This window comes from Chenopodium quinoa, unplaced genomic scaffold (genome assembly GCF_001683475.1).
Source record: "Chenopodium quinoa cultivar QQ74 unplaced genomic scaffold, ASM168347v1, whole genome shotgun sequence".
Taxonomy (NCBI): domain Eukaryota; kingdom Viridiplantae; phylum Streptophyta; class Magnoliopsida; order Caryophyllales; family Amaranthaceae; genus Chenopodium; species Chenopodium quinoa.
Window position 1 is genome coordinate 963,638 of NW_018744128.1, and position 13,752 is coordinate 977,389.

Here is a 13,752-nt window from a genome sequence, read left to right on the forward strand (position 1 = left end):
TTTTTCTAGCTTAGAATGTGTATTGAATTAATATAAGTATGGAATTCCCTTTTTTTTTTCCTAGATATATAATGAAACTAGAACCTTTTTCCATGAGAGCATACTAGAAGTCTAGAAATAAGGATATGGGCATGACATAGAAATAAGAAGTCTTTTTGGTAGTGACCACATCATTATTTTATTATTTTAGACGTATTTTAATTTTAATGGTTTGCCTATTATTATGAAATAATACTAGATCTCGTAAAAAAAAAAAAAGAACATATATATATATGTGTGTAATTATTATGAAATAATGCTAGATCTCGTAAAAAAAAAAAAGAATATATATATATATATATATATATAGATCTCGTCAAAAAATGAAAGTAATTTTAGTTTTGATGTATATTATACGAAGTAATTGTCATATAACTTGAAATCAAGGAATTAAGTTTTGCTCAAAAATTATGAATGGATAGCCTTTCACTATAAAGACTACTCCCTCTATCCCTTTATTTTTGCCCCATTTGACTATGCGCGATCGACACATGTTAAAACGTTTATGTCTCCATTTTAATACGTGTAAAAATTATAAAAAGTTGATATTAATTAAATTCACAATGAGACGAACTAAAAAAGATCACACATGATTATATTTCATTTAGTAGAATAACGGAAAAAATATCGCCAAAATTTTTCAAGTTTGACCCATATTTTGACAATAGAGCAAAAAAATAGGGGCGGAGGGAGTATAATGTAACAAATTACTTTGAGATGCAAAAATTAACTACAAGTATTAATTTTGAATTGATGCAGTTTAGAAAATTATCCTTATTTATTTGGGCTGGACCATCTCATTGTAATTCATAATGGCAGATCAGATAACAACTTGAAGCTAAAATAAAAAATCCAAAACAATATTTTGGGCCTTTCATAAATAAAAATATGGCCAATTTTGCACAAAGCTATAATGGGCTTGTATAATCTAACAAGTGTACTTCCGCATGTTAAGGTTTCCGCAGCCTATTCATTCGGATAAAGCAAATTTCGTGGCTATTTTACGTTCTAATACGTTTGAAACGTTACTATATCTTCTTCAATCTTCACATATTTTCCGTAATAATATTACACTTTGGTTTTTTACACACACATTAACATCTTTACAGGAGTTAAGTGAGCTAAGGAAAAGAAAGGGGCATCGAAAATGGGCAGAGGAGTGAATTATATGGCAATGACAACTGAACTAGCAGCGGCCAATTTGATCAATTCCGACATCAATAAGCTCAAGATCGCTATCATGACACTCATTCATGATGCTACTAGACTCGGCGGTACTTCAGGATTTGGAACTCATTTTCTTAGATGGCTAGCCTCTCTGGCTGCTATGTGAGTGTTTGTTTTTTCCTCGCAATTCAATTGCCTATTGATTATGTACCATATGATCATTGTCGCGTGTTGGGTCTAATAATATATCTCCAATAGATTGTATTATATAAATGGCAATTGTTCGATGTTGGATAAAACTCTATCCCTTTGTAGTCTCTTTGTTACAAACTACTCAAGCCTAATTAGATCGTTCATACTATAGATTGTAGTCTCTCTTTATTGATATCTACTCAATCCTAATTAGGTCATTCGTTCCATAGTAACGTAATTAATTAACACCATCGACTATAGTTGTAAATGAGAATTATACATTCAAAGTAAATGTTTCTTGTATTTGCTAACGCTGAAACTTAACATTTCCAATGTTAATGCAGTTACTTGTTGATCCTGGATCGCACAAATTGGAAAACCAACATGCTCACATCACTCTTAGTACCATACATATTCCTCAGTCTTCCTTCTGGCCCCTTTTACCTTCTAAGGTTTTTCTTCCTTTCCTTCTCTATTCCTTACATCATATAGCACCATGCCTTCTATAATGGTTTCATTGATCACATAACTAACCCACAAATTACATGTCTTAGTGGTGAGGTTGGGAAATGGATTGCTTTTGTCGCGGTTGTTCTAAGGTTATTCTTCCACCGCCGCTTCCCAGGTATATATCGTCTTCTAAACTCAATACTCCTTGTATCAGCTCATGAAATCATTTACGAAATAACAATTGACACAAATTAAAGGATAGTTGGATGGGAGTTGTAATTCTGTTAATCATAGGGTGTTATTTGCTGCAAGAACACATCAGGGCAACTGGTGGTCTCAGAAATTCGTTCACTCAAAGCCATGGAATTTCCAATACAATTTGGTCCATGGTTATTTTCATGATATAATTGACTCATTAAGTTTCACCGTTTACATTATACACTGTCATAATTATTACCTCTGTTAAATTAGTATAATACAGTAGGTGATTAAAAGATTTTCATCCAATATTTTGTTTCATCAAGTGTTCTTTTTTTCATTAATTTCTTCCAATATTTTTTTTCGGTCCAGTTTTTGTTATTAATGTCATCAACTATTATAAATCCTTATCGAGAAATGATACATCTATAATATTTTTAGGCATCTAAAAGTATAATCCTCTTAACACTCCATAATTATTCAAAATTATTACAAAAGTACTTTATATACTGTACCAAAATTAGCTTAACTATTTTTTTGAAAGAAAATTAGCAAAAATATTTTGATTAAAACCAAAAACTGATTGAAAGCGGGGTAAAACGCTCATATTCTATGGGTGTATAGATGAGTCTATCATGCCATTAAAATAGCAATTCAGAACGAGGAACTTTTACAATCACTGCTTTTTTACCCCAACTTTCGGAAAATTTCTTTGATTCAATGTGTTGCATTCTTGCAAACACCATTAAAGATTTAAAGTACCATTATTTTTATTGTAACTTTCATTTTAAGTAAAGTAAAATGATGGACCACATTTCTAAACAGTAAAACAAATCCCTACATAATATCCCATCAAATGAAAACGCATTATTGCTCATCATAGGAAAATCATTATATGGTTTTGTAAAAACCTTTTAATGGTACATTAACATTACGTTATACCAGTAATTTATTCATTAAAAAAGACTATACAATCGGATCAATATTAACTAAAAATTATCAAGATTAAAAATTTATTCAGGTTGAAAAAACAGAGAAAGGGGGAAATTGCAGCTCAAAAGTGCTTGATAAATAATCATGAATAGCATAGAATAACTATACTATTCTCATTAATTTAATGAGAGTGTAATTACTTTCTCATCATAGCTGCTTTTGCTTCCCTTTTAAAGTTTTAAGCAATCACAAACACCCAGAAAAATTAATCAATTGGAAAAATCATATATAAAAAATCCCTGAAATTGCAAATTAAATTTTTGAAAATTTACTACTTTAAGATTTCATGAAATTAAAATTAAAGAAAAAGAAGGAAGAAATGTATGATTCCTCTCAGACAAATGCCTCGTTTTGTCGTCACAATATTAAGAATGGATCGGACTCGTCATCTGTTTGTATCATCAATGAGAAATCAACAATTTCTTTAGATTTTTACACTAATTTTTTTTCCAAAAACCTAACAAACAAATTAAATAAAAAGGAACTATTGAGAAAATATAGGAAGAAATCAAATAAATAAAACAAAAATAAAATGGATTGGAAATGAAGAGTCAGAAAGGAAGAGAAAGATTGGAAGAGAAATGGAGAAGAAGGAGGAGTAATTATAGGTAAAGTCTAAAAAAAAGAGGTGGGTATTAGGGTTAAGGATTAGGGTTCAAAGTCAACTACTCATCATTTGGTCTAAGTTAGGCCCAGGCCCAGGCCCATCTCCCCACTTGTAGTTTTTTCCATTCAACGCTCGTCTAATGAAATAATGATGTGTAATGAGTAATCACCATGTTGTATAAGGGAAAATTAAATGAACAAGGGTTAGTTTGATTTGCCTCTACGGTTTCATGATTTGAGCATGGGGCTAAATATTTAAAGTATAATAGAATTTGGGTTGAATAGATACCGTATTGATGATTTAATTAAGATAATTTTAAGCTATGGATTGTCATTATTTTTTCTTTTTACTTTGAATAGAAATTCGAGAAATTTTAAAGGAGAATCTAGGTTGGGTACGTCGAACACATTAACTTATGGTAGTGATGCCCTAAATCTTGGCACCAGACACTATTTATCCTTAATCAATTATTTGACTTGTTAGATAATCGATGTTGAATGGAATTGAATTGAAACGACTAAACTTGATTGTTAATGTGATTACTGTAGATCAATGTATCAAATAGTTGAGTCAGCATAATGGTTTGATTTATAATAATTTAAATGACTCAAATCAAATCATATGATCAAAATCAATATATCAATGTATGATTGTTGCATAGACCCGCGTGCACTGTACACTCATGAGTATTTTATTCTCATTTTGATGATTGTTTTTCAACTATCCATCAAATGAAGAGAAAAAACTAACCCTGAGTTAATTAGGTGTACGGTGCACCCGAGTGTATATAACAAATTCTAAAACTATAGAGATATAGGTGCAACTTACCTCTCTCAATGATATTAAAAAGCATCCTATGCATTTTGACTTTTCGAAATAAAATGATAGTGGAATGTGTGAGCAATTGCACTTACATAATCTCACATAGTTTTAGGACAACTTTTAATTCGGAAAATTGTATACCCGGAACTAAGCTTCGAATTCGAATTAGCCCAAAGGGTGAATCGGGTAGGAACAACAAAAATTTGAAAAATTGTATAGAAAAAATACAAGTATATGACCTACAGTCCTTTTTTTTTTTGAAGGCATGTGACCTACAATCCTTTATTAAAGCTATTTGTCACTCATTTTTATGAATTTTATCACTTGCTCAATAGTTGATATAATTTCCCCCTTCTTTTAGAGTAACTAGTGTATAAACCCTTGGAACTTTATTAATGCAGAATAATAGCAACATTTATAATTATTACTGTAAGTACCAAAAAGAAAAAATACTTGACATTCAAAACCGAAAACTTCACAATTGACATAAAAGCATGAAATCAAATATTGACAATGTGCCCTTCTACACCATACCCATATACACAGCCAGTCCAGTGTCCACAAAGCACAGCGGTCAGCTACAATTAAAACCGTTGCAAATTGAAGCCCAAATAACCAATGCCAAAATCAGAAAAATTACTCCTAGGATGATTAGTTTTATTTTGGCATTCTGATACCACATCTTCCGTCTTATCTCTATTGCTCTATTTCTGTACTCAAGAGACTGAAACAACAAAGAATTAAGTACATATATTAGCAATTGCACAATCCTCCTAAGAAAAGGCGGTATGTGTCTCAGATAGATGGAGTATCATATAAATGAATTACCGAATCATGTAGTTTCTCAGCCTTGTCTACAACAGTGTCTATTTGCTCACCTCTCTCAAGAATCTAGAATACAAAGTTATTAAACACACAAGCGTCAAACTCAAAACATTGCAATCGTGCAAATCCATTTCCTTCATTAGTCTCAAACTTATTTACCTTGTTTACATTGTCGGTTATGATAACTTGGACCTCGGAAATTTGAGCTTTCACTTTTGCAACCCTATCAATTTCTTCAGCATGATCAACAACCCATTGCATATTCTGCTTCATTATAGGCCTGCTCATGATACCAGAAAAAATAAGTAACATAAAAGTTGTGTTAACTGAAGGAAACATATTTTTTTCAAGAAACTTTTTCTTCCATATTCCTTTATTTGGTTTGTTTAGAAATTAAAATTCACTTCAAATTATCTTCATGCATACCAAATTTTATATATGGGTTTCGGTATTCTATTTGGCAAGGACTAACATACCCAAATTTCTTACTGAGACTTTTTGCAGTGGCAGCATCCCCTTCACCATGACCATATCTTTTCTTGAAGTCCTGTCTGATTCGGTCAAGAAACTCGAATAGAATCTGTTGTGTTCCCACAGTTTCTCTGGCTACAACACCGTAAACTGCACATTTGGAAAAGAGTATACATAGCAGCAGCATAAGCATATTACTTAGAGCATACTCCTTATATTCTAACAAATAAATGTTGTTTTGGAATGTAATGACTACCATATGGCCCATATCCCTCTTCAACTAGGAAATTAAAAGTGTGGCCATCGTATTTCATGGTGAATTTCTTGTGAGGATCAGCAGGGAGATTCTCGAGCCATTGAGCAGCAATGCTCGGTAAGTTGCTAGGTCGGGTGGTGTGCTCAGCCAATATAACCACCCCTCGAGCTACAAAACTGTATACAATCCATTCTTGTCCCATGTTATTATCCCCAAAGTACCAGAATTTGGAGGTTTCTTAGCTTAATCTGCAAGTGGCAAGTAGTTTTAGAAAGAGCTCTAAAAAATACATACAGTATATACCTTGCTATTAACTTTGGCTTCTTTAATCTGTATATATTTGAAGCTGAAATTTCTTGATTAACTTATAGAAATAATACTTGAAAAAATCAGATGTTGAAATTGTCTTGTTTCAAAATCTATCAGCGTTGGGTTAAGAAGACCTTTTCTTTTCCTAACAAAAAAGGCATAGATTATAATTATTAGTTTAATTGACGAGGTTTGTTCAATATTTTGGTCATCTTGACCAAGGAACATCACATATTGGATTCAAAATATCGTTAGCATTGGGTTCACGCCATCAAGCTATTCACTTTTGAAGACATTATTTTCCATATAAACAATATGCAATATGCAAGCACTTTCGCGGCCTATTTGATAAACAGTTATAAATGGGGTGAAGTAATACATTTACTCATCCTGCAAGGAAAATTATTTCTTTGAAAATTCTGAATTATTTCTTTGAAAATTTCTCAAGAATTTATAATTAATTTCTTTTTATAACCTATGAGTATTAAATTATACAGCGCAGCGACGCAGCCTTTATAATGTTGACTAAGCTTTGATGAACTTTCTTTGCATCTAGAGACAAGTTTGAACTCTAACCCAAAGGAAAATCACAATCTTCATGATTAAAACTCAAGATTCTTTTCAAATATACTCATCCTTTCCTTTTTCACATTATCTACTCTAAAATTGACCTCATTTTTGTTGGAGTTACTTATCCTATATCAATTTTTTTTTTCTTTTTCTTTTTGACAAAGATATATCAAATATCAGTTATTTGATCTTTATCATTGAAGGGGATAGCATTTATCTTTAGGGAGCATAAATAATCTACTTACAGTAATTATCTTATTAAAACTGGTGGTTATACCTACACTAAGTGACAAGGACTTCATAGTGTGAAATACAAAAACTATTAGAGGAACTACTAGCAATATTAGCCTCAAGTGGCCAATAAATGAAGACCTCTTATTGTTGTATGACTCTTATCCTATCTCTTTGTCCAACTCATTTAGCCACAAAATACCCAAACTACCTAGATTAAGCTCTTTTTCTCAGTTTTAATAGCAGAGAATAATAAAGAACCCTTCATGCAACCCTCTAAGGTAAACCCTTGAGGCAATTGCTGGCGAAGCAGATGCTGGTAGAGCGTCTTTCTTCAATGTAGGGTGTGCGTTGAGTTTGATCTCACCACCTTAGATCTCACTTCACGCACATTGCCTCGGTAAGTTGCCTGGATCTCTTATTAGGCAGTCTCACTTAATAATTGTATTGTATCAAAATCAAAATCATTTTCAACAAATATAAACTCGTGTGTCCAACCTAGACGTATAATGTGGCTAGATAATAAGAGTTCTTGTTTCAAATCTTACACGTTGGTAGAAAGCGTATTACATTTGAATTCACACAATATTTGTTGTGATGATTTATTGTCCTGCCTTTAGGTAAAGGAAAGAAAAAAATATCTATTAGAGTTTTTGTAATTTTTGTAAAAATCTTTAATTATCTAGTCAACAGCTAAGTATATTATGCCTAAGATAGAGCCTAGAATCATGCCTATCAATAATGCAGAGGTTAAGAGAATATATATATATATATATATATATATATATATATATATATATATATATATATATATATATATATATATATATATATATATATATATATATGAATATTTAGTTCCTGTCAAAAAAAAAAAATGAATATTTAGTTGTTTACGTACATACAGAAATTTGCTTTAGATCATCTGTTTTAGGAAAACTAGGGACTCTATACTGCTCCATTGGATTAGTACACAATAATTCCTTTGGAAATGCAGAGTACCCTGACATTGAATATACACCATCTCTGTTCCAAATCAGTTGCATTGCTATGTTGCATCTGATTCGTGATAGATGATGACAGACTCATCTTTTACTGATGACATGAATTCGGTTTTGAATATCTAGCAAGTTATTATATGATTGAGGAAAGTTTTTAATAGTGTGTAGTTTGGAGGAGAAGGAAGGGAAGAGAAAGCGAGGTATTTCATCCCTTTCTTTCTTTCCCTCACTCCTCAATACTTCCAATGTTGATATATTTGGAAGAAAAGTGCAAAATATCATTCCCTTTTCTTTCTCTTTCTTCCCTTCTTTTTTTCCCGTATTAGAATTTCTAAGTAACCTGTAAGGGTCTAGTGCAGATATAATTTCGCTATGCTAAAAGATTGGTTTTTACCAACTGCTTCATAGTATAATACAGCATATTTAGAACTTTCTGTCTCATCAAACCGGCAGAAAATGTAATCACTTATGCAAACAATGTGTAATGAATATTAAGCTACTGTTAATTGAACTCATAAGAGATTAAAATGTGATGAGATCTAAAGAAAGACTTACCTTGAAGATGAGGAACTGGATTGTCAATCAGTGTTTAATGATTTCGCGTGAAATTGACTACAGTATGGCAAAATTCTGCCTTGATCCGAACATATACACCAAATATCTGAGGACTGAGGGTATGAACATAGCTCCAATAAAGTTCCATGATGCTAAACTCCCGTATCATTTGACTTACATAATGAGGTAAAGGAACCATTCAAAAACCTCATTTGATCCTACTCTGAAGTTCAGCTTTCTGGTGGTAGTAGGACTCTGCTCTTCTTCACTATTAAGCGACTTCTAACAGTTGGCAAGCCAAACAGCTTCATTGGAAAATTACTTGTCCCATCATATGATATTTTCTCCAAAGAGGTAGTTACAACTGTAACAATTTAGGGGGCGTTTGGTATAGATATTGGAAATTGAGTGGAAAGGAAACAAATAAGAGGGAGGAATTTTCCATTTGTTTGGTTTAACCATGGAAAGGAATCACTTATTCATAGCTCCTTTTCTTCTTGTTTGAGGAAGGTAAGGGTAATTGTTACCTTAGGTTTTAGAGAGGTAACATATAATAGTGGAAACAATTACCTCTAGGTAACGGTAATTGCTACCTAAACCTTCTAACCAAACACTTTGTATTGGTAATGGTTGAATTGAATCCATTCCCACCCCAAAAGATACTCGAACCAAACATGCTCTTGGTAGGCATTGCAAGCTTGAGGAGAAATTTGAACAAGAAGAATAACACTCCATCATCCAAAGGAGCCAGTGGTAGTCTTGCATAGTCTTCCTCACTATCACGACAAAGGCCCAGAACGATGTGAACATGGAAGTCTGGTATGAATTGTATTATCGGCTTAAGCAACATCACATTTTGTATTTTTGTGTATGAAATTAATGATGATTGCACTCAATTTGTTACGGAGTACAATCTTAAAGGCGATTTTGATAATCCCAAGGAGAAAACAGCCCGTGAGTCTGTGATTGTGCTCAAGAGCCAACTTCTTAGACTTGCGAATTTTCATTTCTGAAAAAGCTCATGTCCTGCATCAAATCAAAAATCTGGATCAGCCACAACTGCTTGCACCATTGGTAAATAGGAACACACCTCTTGAACCTATTCTGCTTAAACCAACAAAAACATGTTGCAATCAAGTCCCAAAAATTGAAACCAAATATGCAGCTCAAGTTTCCAACCTAAGCAACTGTACCTTAGGTTGAGCCAGGAAAGTGAGAACCACGGGAAGGAGGGGGGGGGGGGAGGGTGGGTGGGGGGATTCAACTCAAGCATTAGGATTTTGTACAGAACAGCCCATGGAAGATAGTTCCATCCTCAGATCCTTGAGATGGATGTAAAATGTATCACATATACATTCTCACAATGTTGTTACAGATTAAGCTCATCACAAATGCTAAACCAGTTTCTGAAAGCTTAAATAGCTGGTTGTTTAAAACATGAATTTCATGTTTTACAGGTTTGCAGATGTTATCTAAGTTAGCTAGCTAATGTTATCTAAGTTAGCCAATATAAGATCTCTATGATTATGAGGTACCACTAGTACCTAAGACCTATGTTTCAAGCACATTAGCACATCGACGTTATAGTCTTTGCAGCCCTACATGAATGATATGAAAAAAAAAAAAAAAAAAAGAAAATCCGTAAAGACTTCCACATCTTATAGAATGGCTAGAGGCCTTAGCAAGAGAACAAAAGTCCAGGATTAAATTTGTTGTCGATAGCATTCAAATGATGCAGGCCATTCAGGATACATATGTAAGATGATGGTTTTACCTCCAGTTTGCCTGATGAACCATGATAATCTCTAATAAAAAGGACTATACTGGACGGACTTGAATTTTCTTTACCTAAACTCCTTAAACTTGGTTGAAATGCTCTCTCTCCCCTGTAATTAGCAATTTAGCATTCCATTTTGAGCAGCCTTTTCTTCCATCAGTTGTGCGTGCTATGCTTATCAACAACAGAAAAGAAGTGTCCCTGCTGCTTGACAGCATAATAGCTAAATGTCAAACTGAACTTCTAACACCAAAGCATCTTTGAAGCTCATAAGTCTTGAGATAGGTCATGTCCTCAGTTCATACACCGAATACTTTGCTACTCCTTTAGATTTACAATGAAGTAATCACCAAAAGTCTTGACAAGAGCACAAGCCATCCTTGAAATGGTGAAATCTTAATGAGTCTCTAACAATGATCTGTATGCCAACAACCTTGGCTGTGAATTTTATGAAATTATGACAATCACCACATATTCTTAAATTTTTGAATACCCGTATTGAAGATTCCCCATTTAAATTCAGCAACCCAAAAGCAACTGCTAGCTTCTCACTATGGTTGCATAAGACTTCCTCTTTCTCTTCTTGATCCAGATCTTGCAGAACAAAATCAGTATTTGGCAAATACCCAGCCAGTCTGACCTTATATCTGATATTACTTAAGAATTGGGATATTTTATCACTCTGTTCATTGCTATTATCACCAACAACAAATGAGTAAACTTTGTTCTTGACCTGAATCCAACTACAACCTGGTGGTTTTGATATTCCCTTTTCTTCCATTATTCTCCGATATTTAGAAGCTTCACCCCACAGTTTGCCAGCAACAAAGATGTTCGACAATAAAACATAATTTCCAGGATTGTCAGGTTCAATCTCAAACAGATGCTTGGCAGCGATTCGTGCCAAGTCAACATTCTTATACACTCTACAACCAGCAAGTAAAGCTCCCCAGGCAGCAGCAGTTGGTTTCATGGGCATTTTCTGAATGTATTCATAAGCTTCTTTTAGGCGACCAGCACGACTGAGTACATCAACTAAACTTGAATAATGATCTGCGTCGGGCTCAATAAAGTGATCCCTCATTGAATGAAAAGCTTGAAGACCCTCATCAACAAGTCTTGAGTGACTGCAACCAGAGAGAACCCCTGTAAAAGTTACAGAATTTGGCTTAACACCATAAGTTATCATATTTTTGAAGAGCAACAAAGCTTTTTCTCCTCTCCCATGCATAGCATTTGCAATAATCATGGTATTCCAAGCTATAGCATCCTTTCTAGGCATCATATTAAATATCTGACTGGAAATCTCAAGCTCACCGCATTTAGCATACATATAAATCAAGGCTGTTGTGGTTGTCATGTCAGCGAAAATCTTATTCCTAAAAATGTATGCGTGGATCTCCTTTCCCTTCCTTAACCTCTCTAAGTTTGAGCATGCAGGTAAAGCACTAGTTAAGGTAATATGATTGGGTTTGAGCCCTTGAACCTGCATTTGGACAAGCAATTCAAGAGCTTGGGTGTTCTCACCATTTTGAACACACCCACCAATCACAGTATTCCATGAATCATAATTTAAGGTGACCCTATGTGTTCTCATTTCACCAAATAGGCTGAGAGCCCTCTCTGATTCTCCATTTAAGAAATACGCCGATAATATAACATTCCAAGAGACGATATCACGCACAAGCATACTATCAAACACCAACTGAGCCTCTTTCAAACATGAGCAGATTGCATACAAGTCAACAAGCGCACTAGTAACAAATGTATTCTCTCCAAACCCATCTTTCACAACATACCCATGAATTTGTCTACCTAAATCCAAGCACTTCAATTTAGAACACGCAGGCAGAATTGAAGACACCGTCACTTCATTCGGTCTCAATCCACACAATCCCATCTCACGAAACACAATCAAAGCATCCCCAAGAAACCCACAACTGACATAGCTCGACAACAACGATGTCCAAGAAATAACATCCCTGACAGGCAACTCATTGAAAACAGACAGAGCACCCTCACAACACTTACATTTCCCATACATATTAATCAACGCATTTCCCACAGTAAGATCAGACAAAAACCGAAACCTAACAGCATCATCATGAATCTCTTTCGCTTTCGAAAGATCAGCAGATGCAGCACAGGCCTTGACAGCTGATAGAAGCAGTATCCTATCAGGCAGCTGAATGTTCTGCTTCCTGAATATAGAATACAACTTAACTGCTTCATTTGAATAACCTTGCTTTGTGTAACCAGAAATCAAGTTTGCCCAAGAATGTAGATTTGGTTCAGGAATTTTGTCGAACAGTTGGCGTGCACGACTTAAATCGCCCGAATTTAGAATGGGTTTAAGCAGTTTTTCTCCTAGATGAGGTGAGATATTACTGGGTATTTTGAATCGCATAGTTTCTAGATAGTGGAGCGGTAGATTACCAGAATAGCAGATGAATTTGGCGGAAAAAAAAATCATCGACTATAATGCTTGAGCTCTTAACTGAAATAACGACTTTCACTTTTTAGTTATTTGCAACGCCTCTCGTATGATATAAATTTCCCACGCGCCACGGCGGAGCCATCTATAGACTACGGCTGGTGGACTACTAGGTATCGAATGCAATAAAGATGATAGTGGGTTGTGTGGAACCATGTCTCATGCTGAACCTAAGTGCGTGTTTTGGAGTTAGTTAGGCCTGCCCTATGACTGTGTTGTGTTGAAATTTTCAAAAGGTCGGCCTAAGCCCACGTGTCATTGTGTCGTGCTTACATGCCTAAACTAAGTTCAATGATTTTAGTGTTCTTTAACTTTTTTTTTGTCATGCTGAATCGTGTTGTGTCTTGTCGTGCTTCTCTAAAATAAATGCGGTCCACGGTCTGACACTACACATAGTAGTTAGCTTGTTGTTTTGTGCCTAAATCATGTCCATGTTGTGTCTTGCTTCTTTCGTGTTGGGTCGTGTTGTGCCTCAAATTGGCCTATTTTAGTGCGATCCTTAAGTGCACCCTCTTATATTGATGTACATCTAGCTACTTGATTGTTTGTTGTCACTTTTGATGGGTGAAACCACGAAATCAATGTTCTTGCTTGGCTAAATTGATCAATTTATGCGACAAATCCAAAGCATGGTTCCTACAGGCGTATGCACCGTGCTTGGTGTATACGTTTCTTAAAAAAAAAGTGGAATGAACATATTATAGAAATGTAATGAACATATAGTTACAGTGAAAAGAACATACTATTAAAATATAATGAACATATACCTAGAGTGAAAAGTACATACTATAAAAA

General features: G+C 34.3%; 3 protein-coding genes across 4 annotated transcripts; 1 reads left to right on the forward strand and 2 right to left on the reverse strand.

Annotated features, from left to right (window-relative positions):
- Positions 1 to 1,186: 1,186 nt before the first annotated feature.
- On the forward strand, positions 1,187 to 3,121 carry LOC110692852 (cold-regulated 413 plasma membrane protein 2-like). Its single transcript, XM_021869934.1, is given in 5 exon segments — positions 1,187 to 1,368; positions 1,743 to 1,850; positions 1,953 to 2,076; positions 2,079 to 2,237; positions 3,068 to 3,121. Coding segments are annotated over 5 exon segments (627 nt in total).
- A 1,541-nt stretch (positions 3,122 to 4,662) lies between these two features.
- LOC110692725 (vesicle-associated membrane protein 724-like) lies at positions 4,663 to 9,839 on the reverse strand. Of its 2 annotated transcripts, XM_021869769.1 has the most exons (6): positions 8,687 to 9,839; positions 6,021 to 6,268; positions 5,770 to 5,914; positions 5,453 to 5,573; positions 5,297 to 5,359; positions 4,663 to 5,192 (listed from the first exon to the last, which is right to left on the reverse strand). In XM_021869769.1, the coding sequence occupies exons 2-6, from the start codon at positions 6,220 to 6,222 to the stop codon at positions 5,043 to 5,045; spliced, it is 681 nt and encodes a 226-aa protein (XP_021725461.1). In that variant the 5' UTR covers positions 6,223 to 6,268; positions 8,687 to 9,839; the 3' UTR covers positions 4,663 to 5,042. The 2 variants fall into 2 exon arrangements, with proteins under 2 accessions (XP_021725461.1, XP_021725462.1); XM_021869770.1 differs by lacking the exon at positions 8,687 to 9,839 and having other exon boundaries at positions 6,021 to 7,871.
- Positions 9,840 to 9,972: 133 nt separating this feature from the next.
- On the reverse strand, positions 9,973 to 13,104 carry LOC110692726 (pentatricopeptide repeat-containing protein At1g20230-like). Its single transcript, XM_021869771.1, has one exon. It carries the CDS (start codon positions 12,934 to 12,936, stop codon positions 10,810 to 10,812), a length of 2,127 nt encoding a protein of 708 aa, XP_021725463.1. The 5' UTR covers positions 12,937 to 13,104; the 3' UTR covers positions 9,973 to 10,809.
- Between the last annotated feature and the right edge of the window lie 648 nt (positions 13,105 to 13,752).

What these genes read in the sequence shown, in the direction of transcription:
- LOC110692725 (XM_021869769.1), bottom strand. Translation starts at nt 6,222, where the DNA reads ATGGGACAAGAATGGATTGTATACAGTTTTGTAGCTCGAGGGGTGGTT. An exon ending in AGTCTCAGTAAGAAATTTGG is followed by an intron (nt 5,574 to 5,769) that starts GTATGTTAGTCC and finishes TATCATGAGCAG; the next exon opens with GCCTATAATGAAGCAGAATA. An exon ending in TAACCGACAATGTAAACAAG is followed by an intron (nt 5,360 to 5,452) that starts GTAAATAAGTTT and finishes TTTGTATTCTAG; the next exon opens with ATTCTTGAGAGAGGTGAGCA.
- LOC110692726 (XM_021869771.1), bottom strand. Translation starts at nt 12,936, where the DNA reads ATGATTTTTTTTTCCGCCAAATTCATCTGCTATTCTGGTAATCTACCG.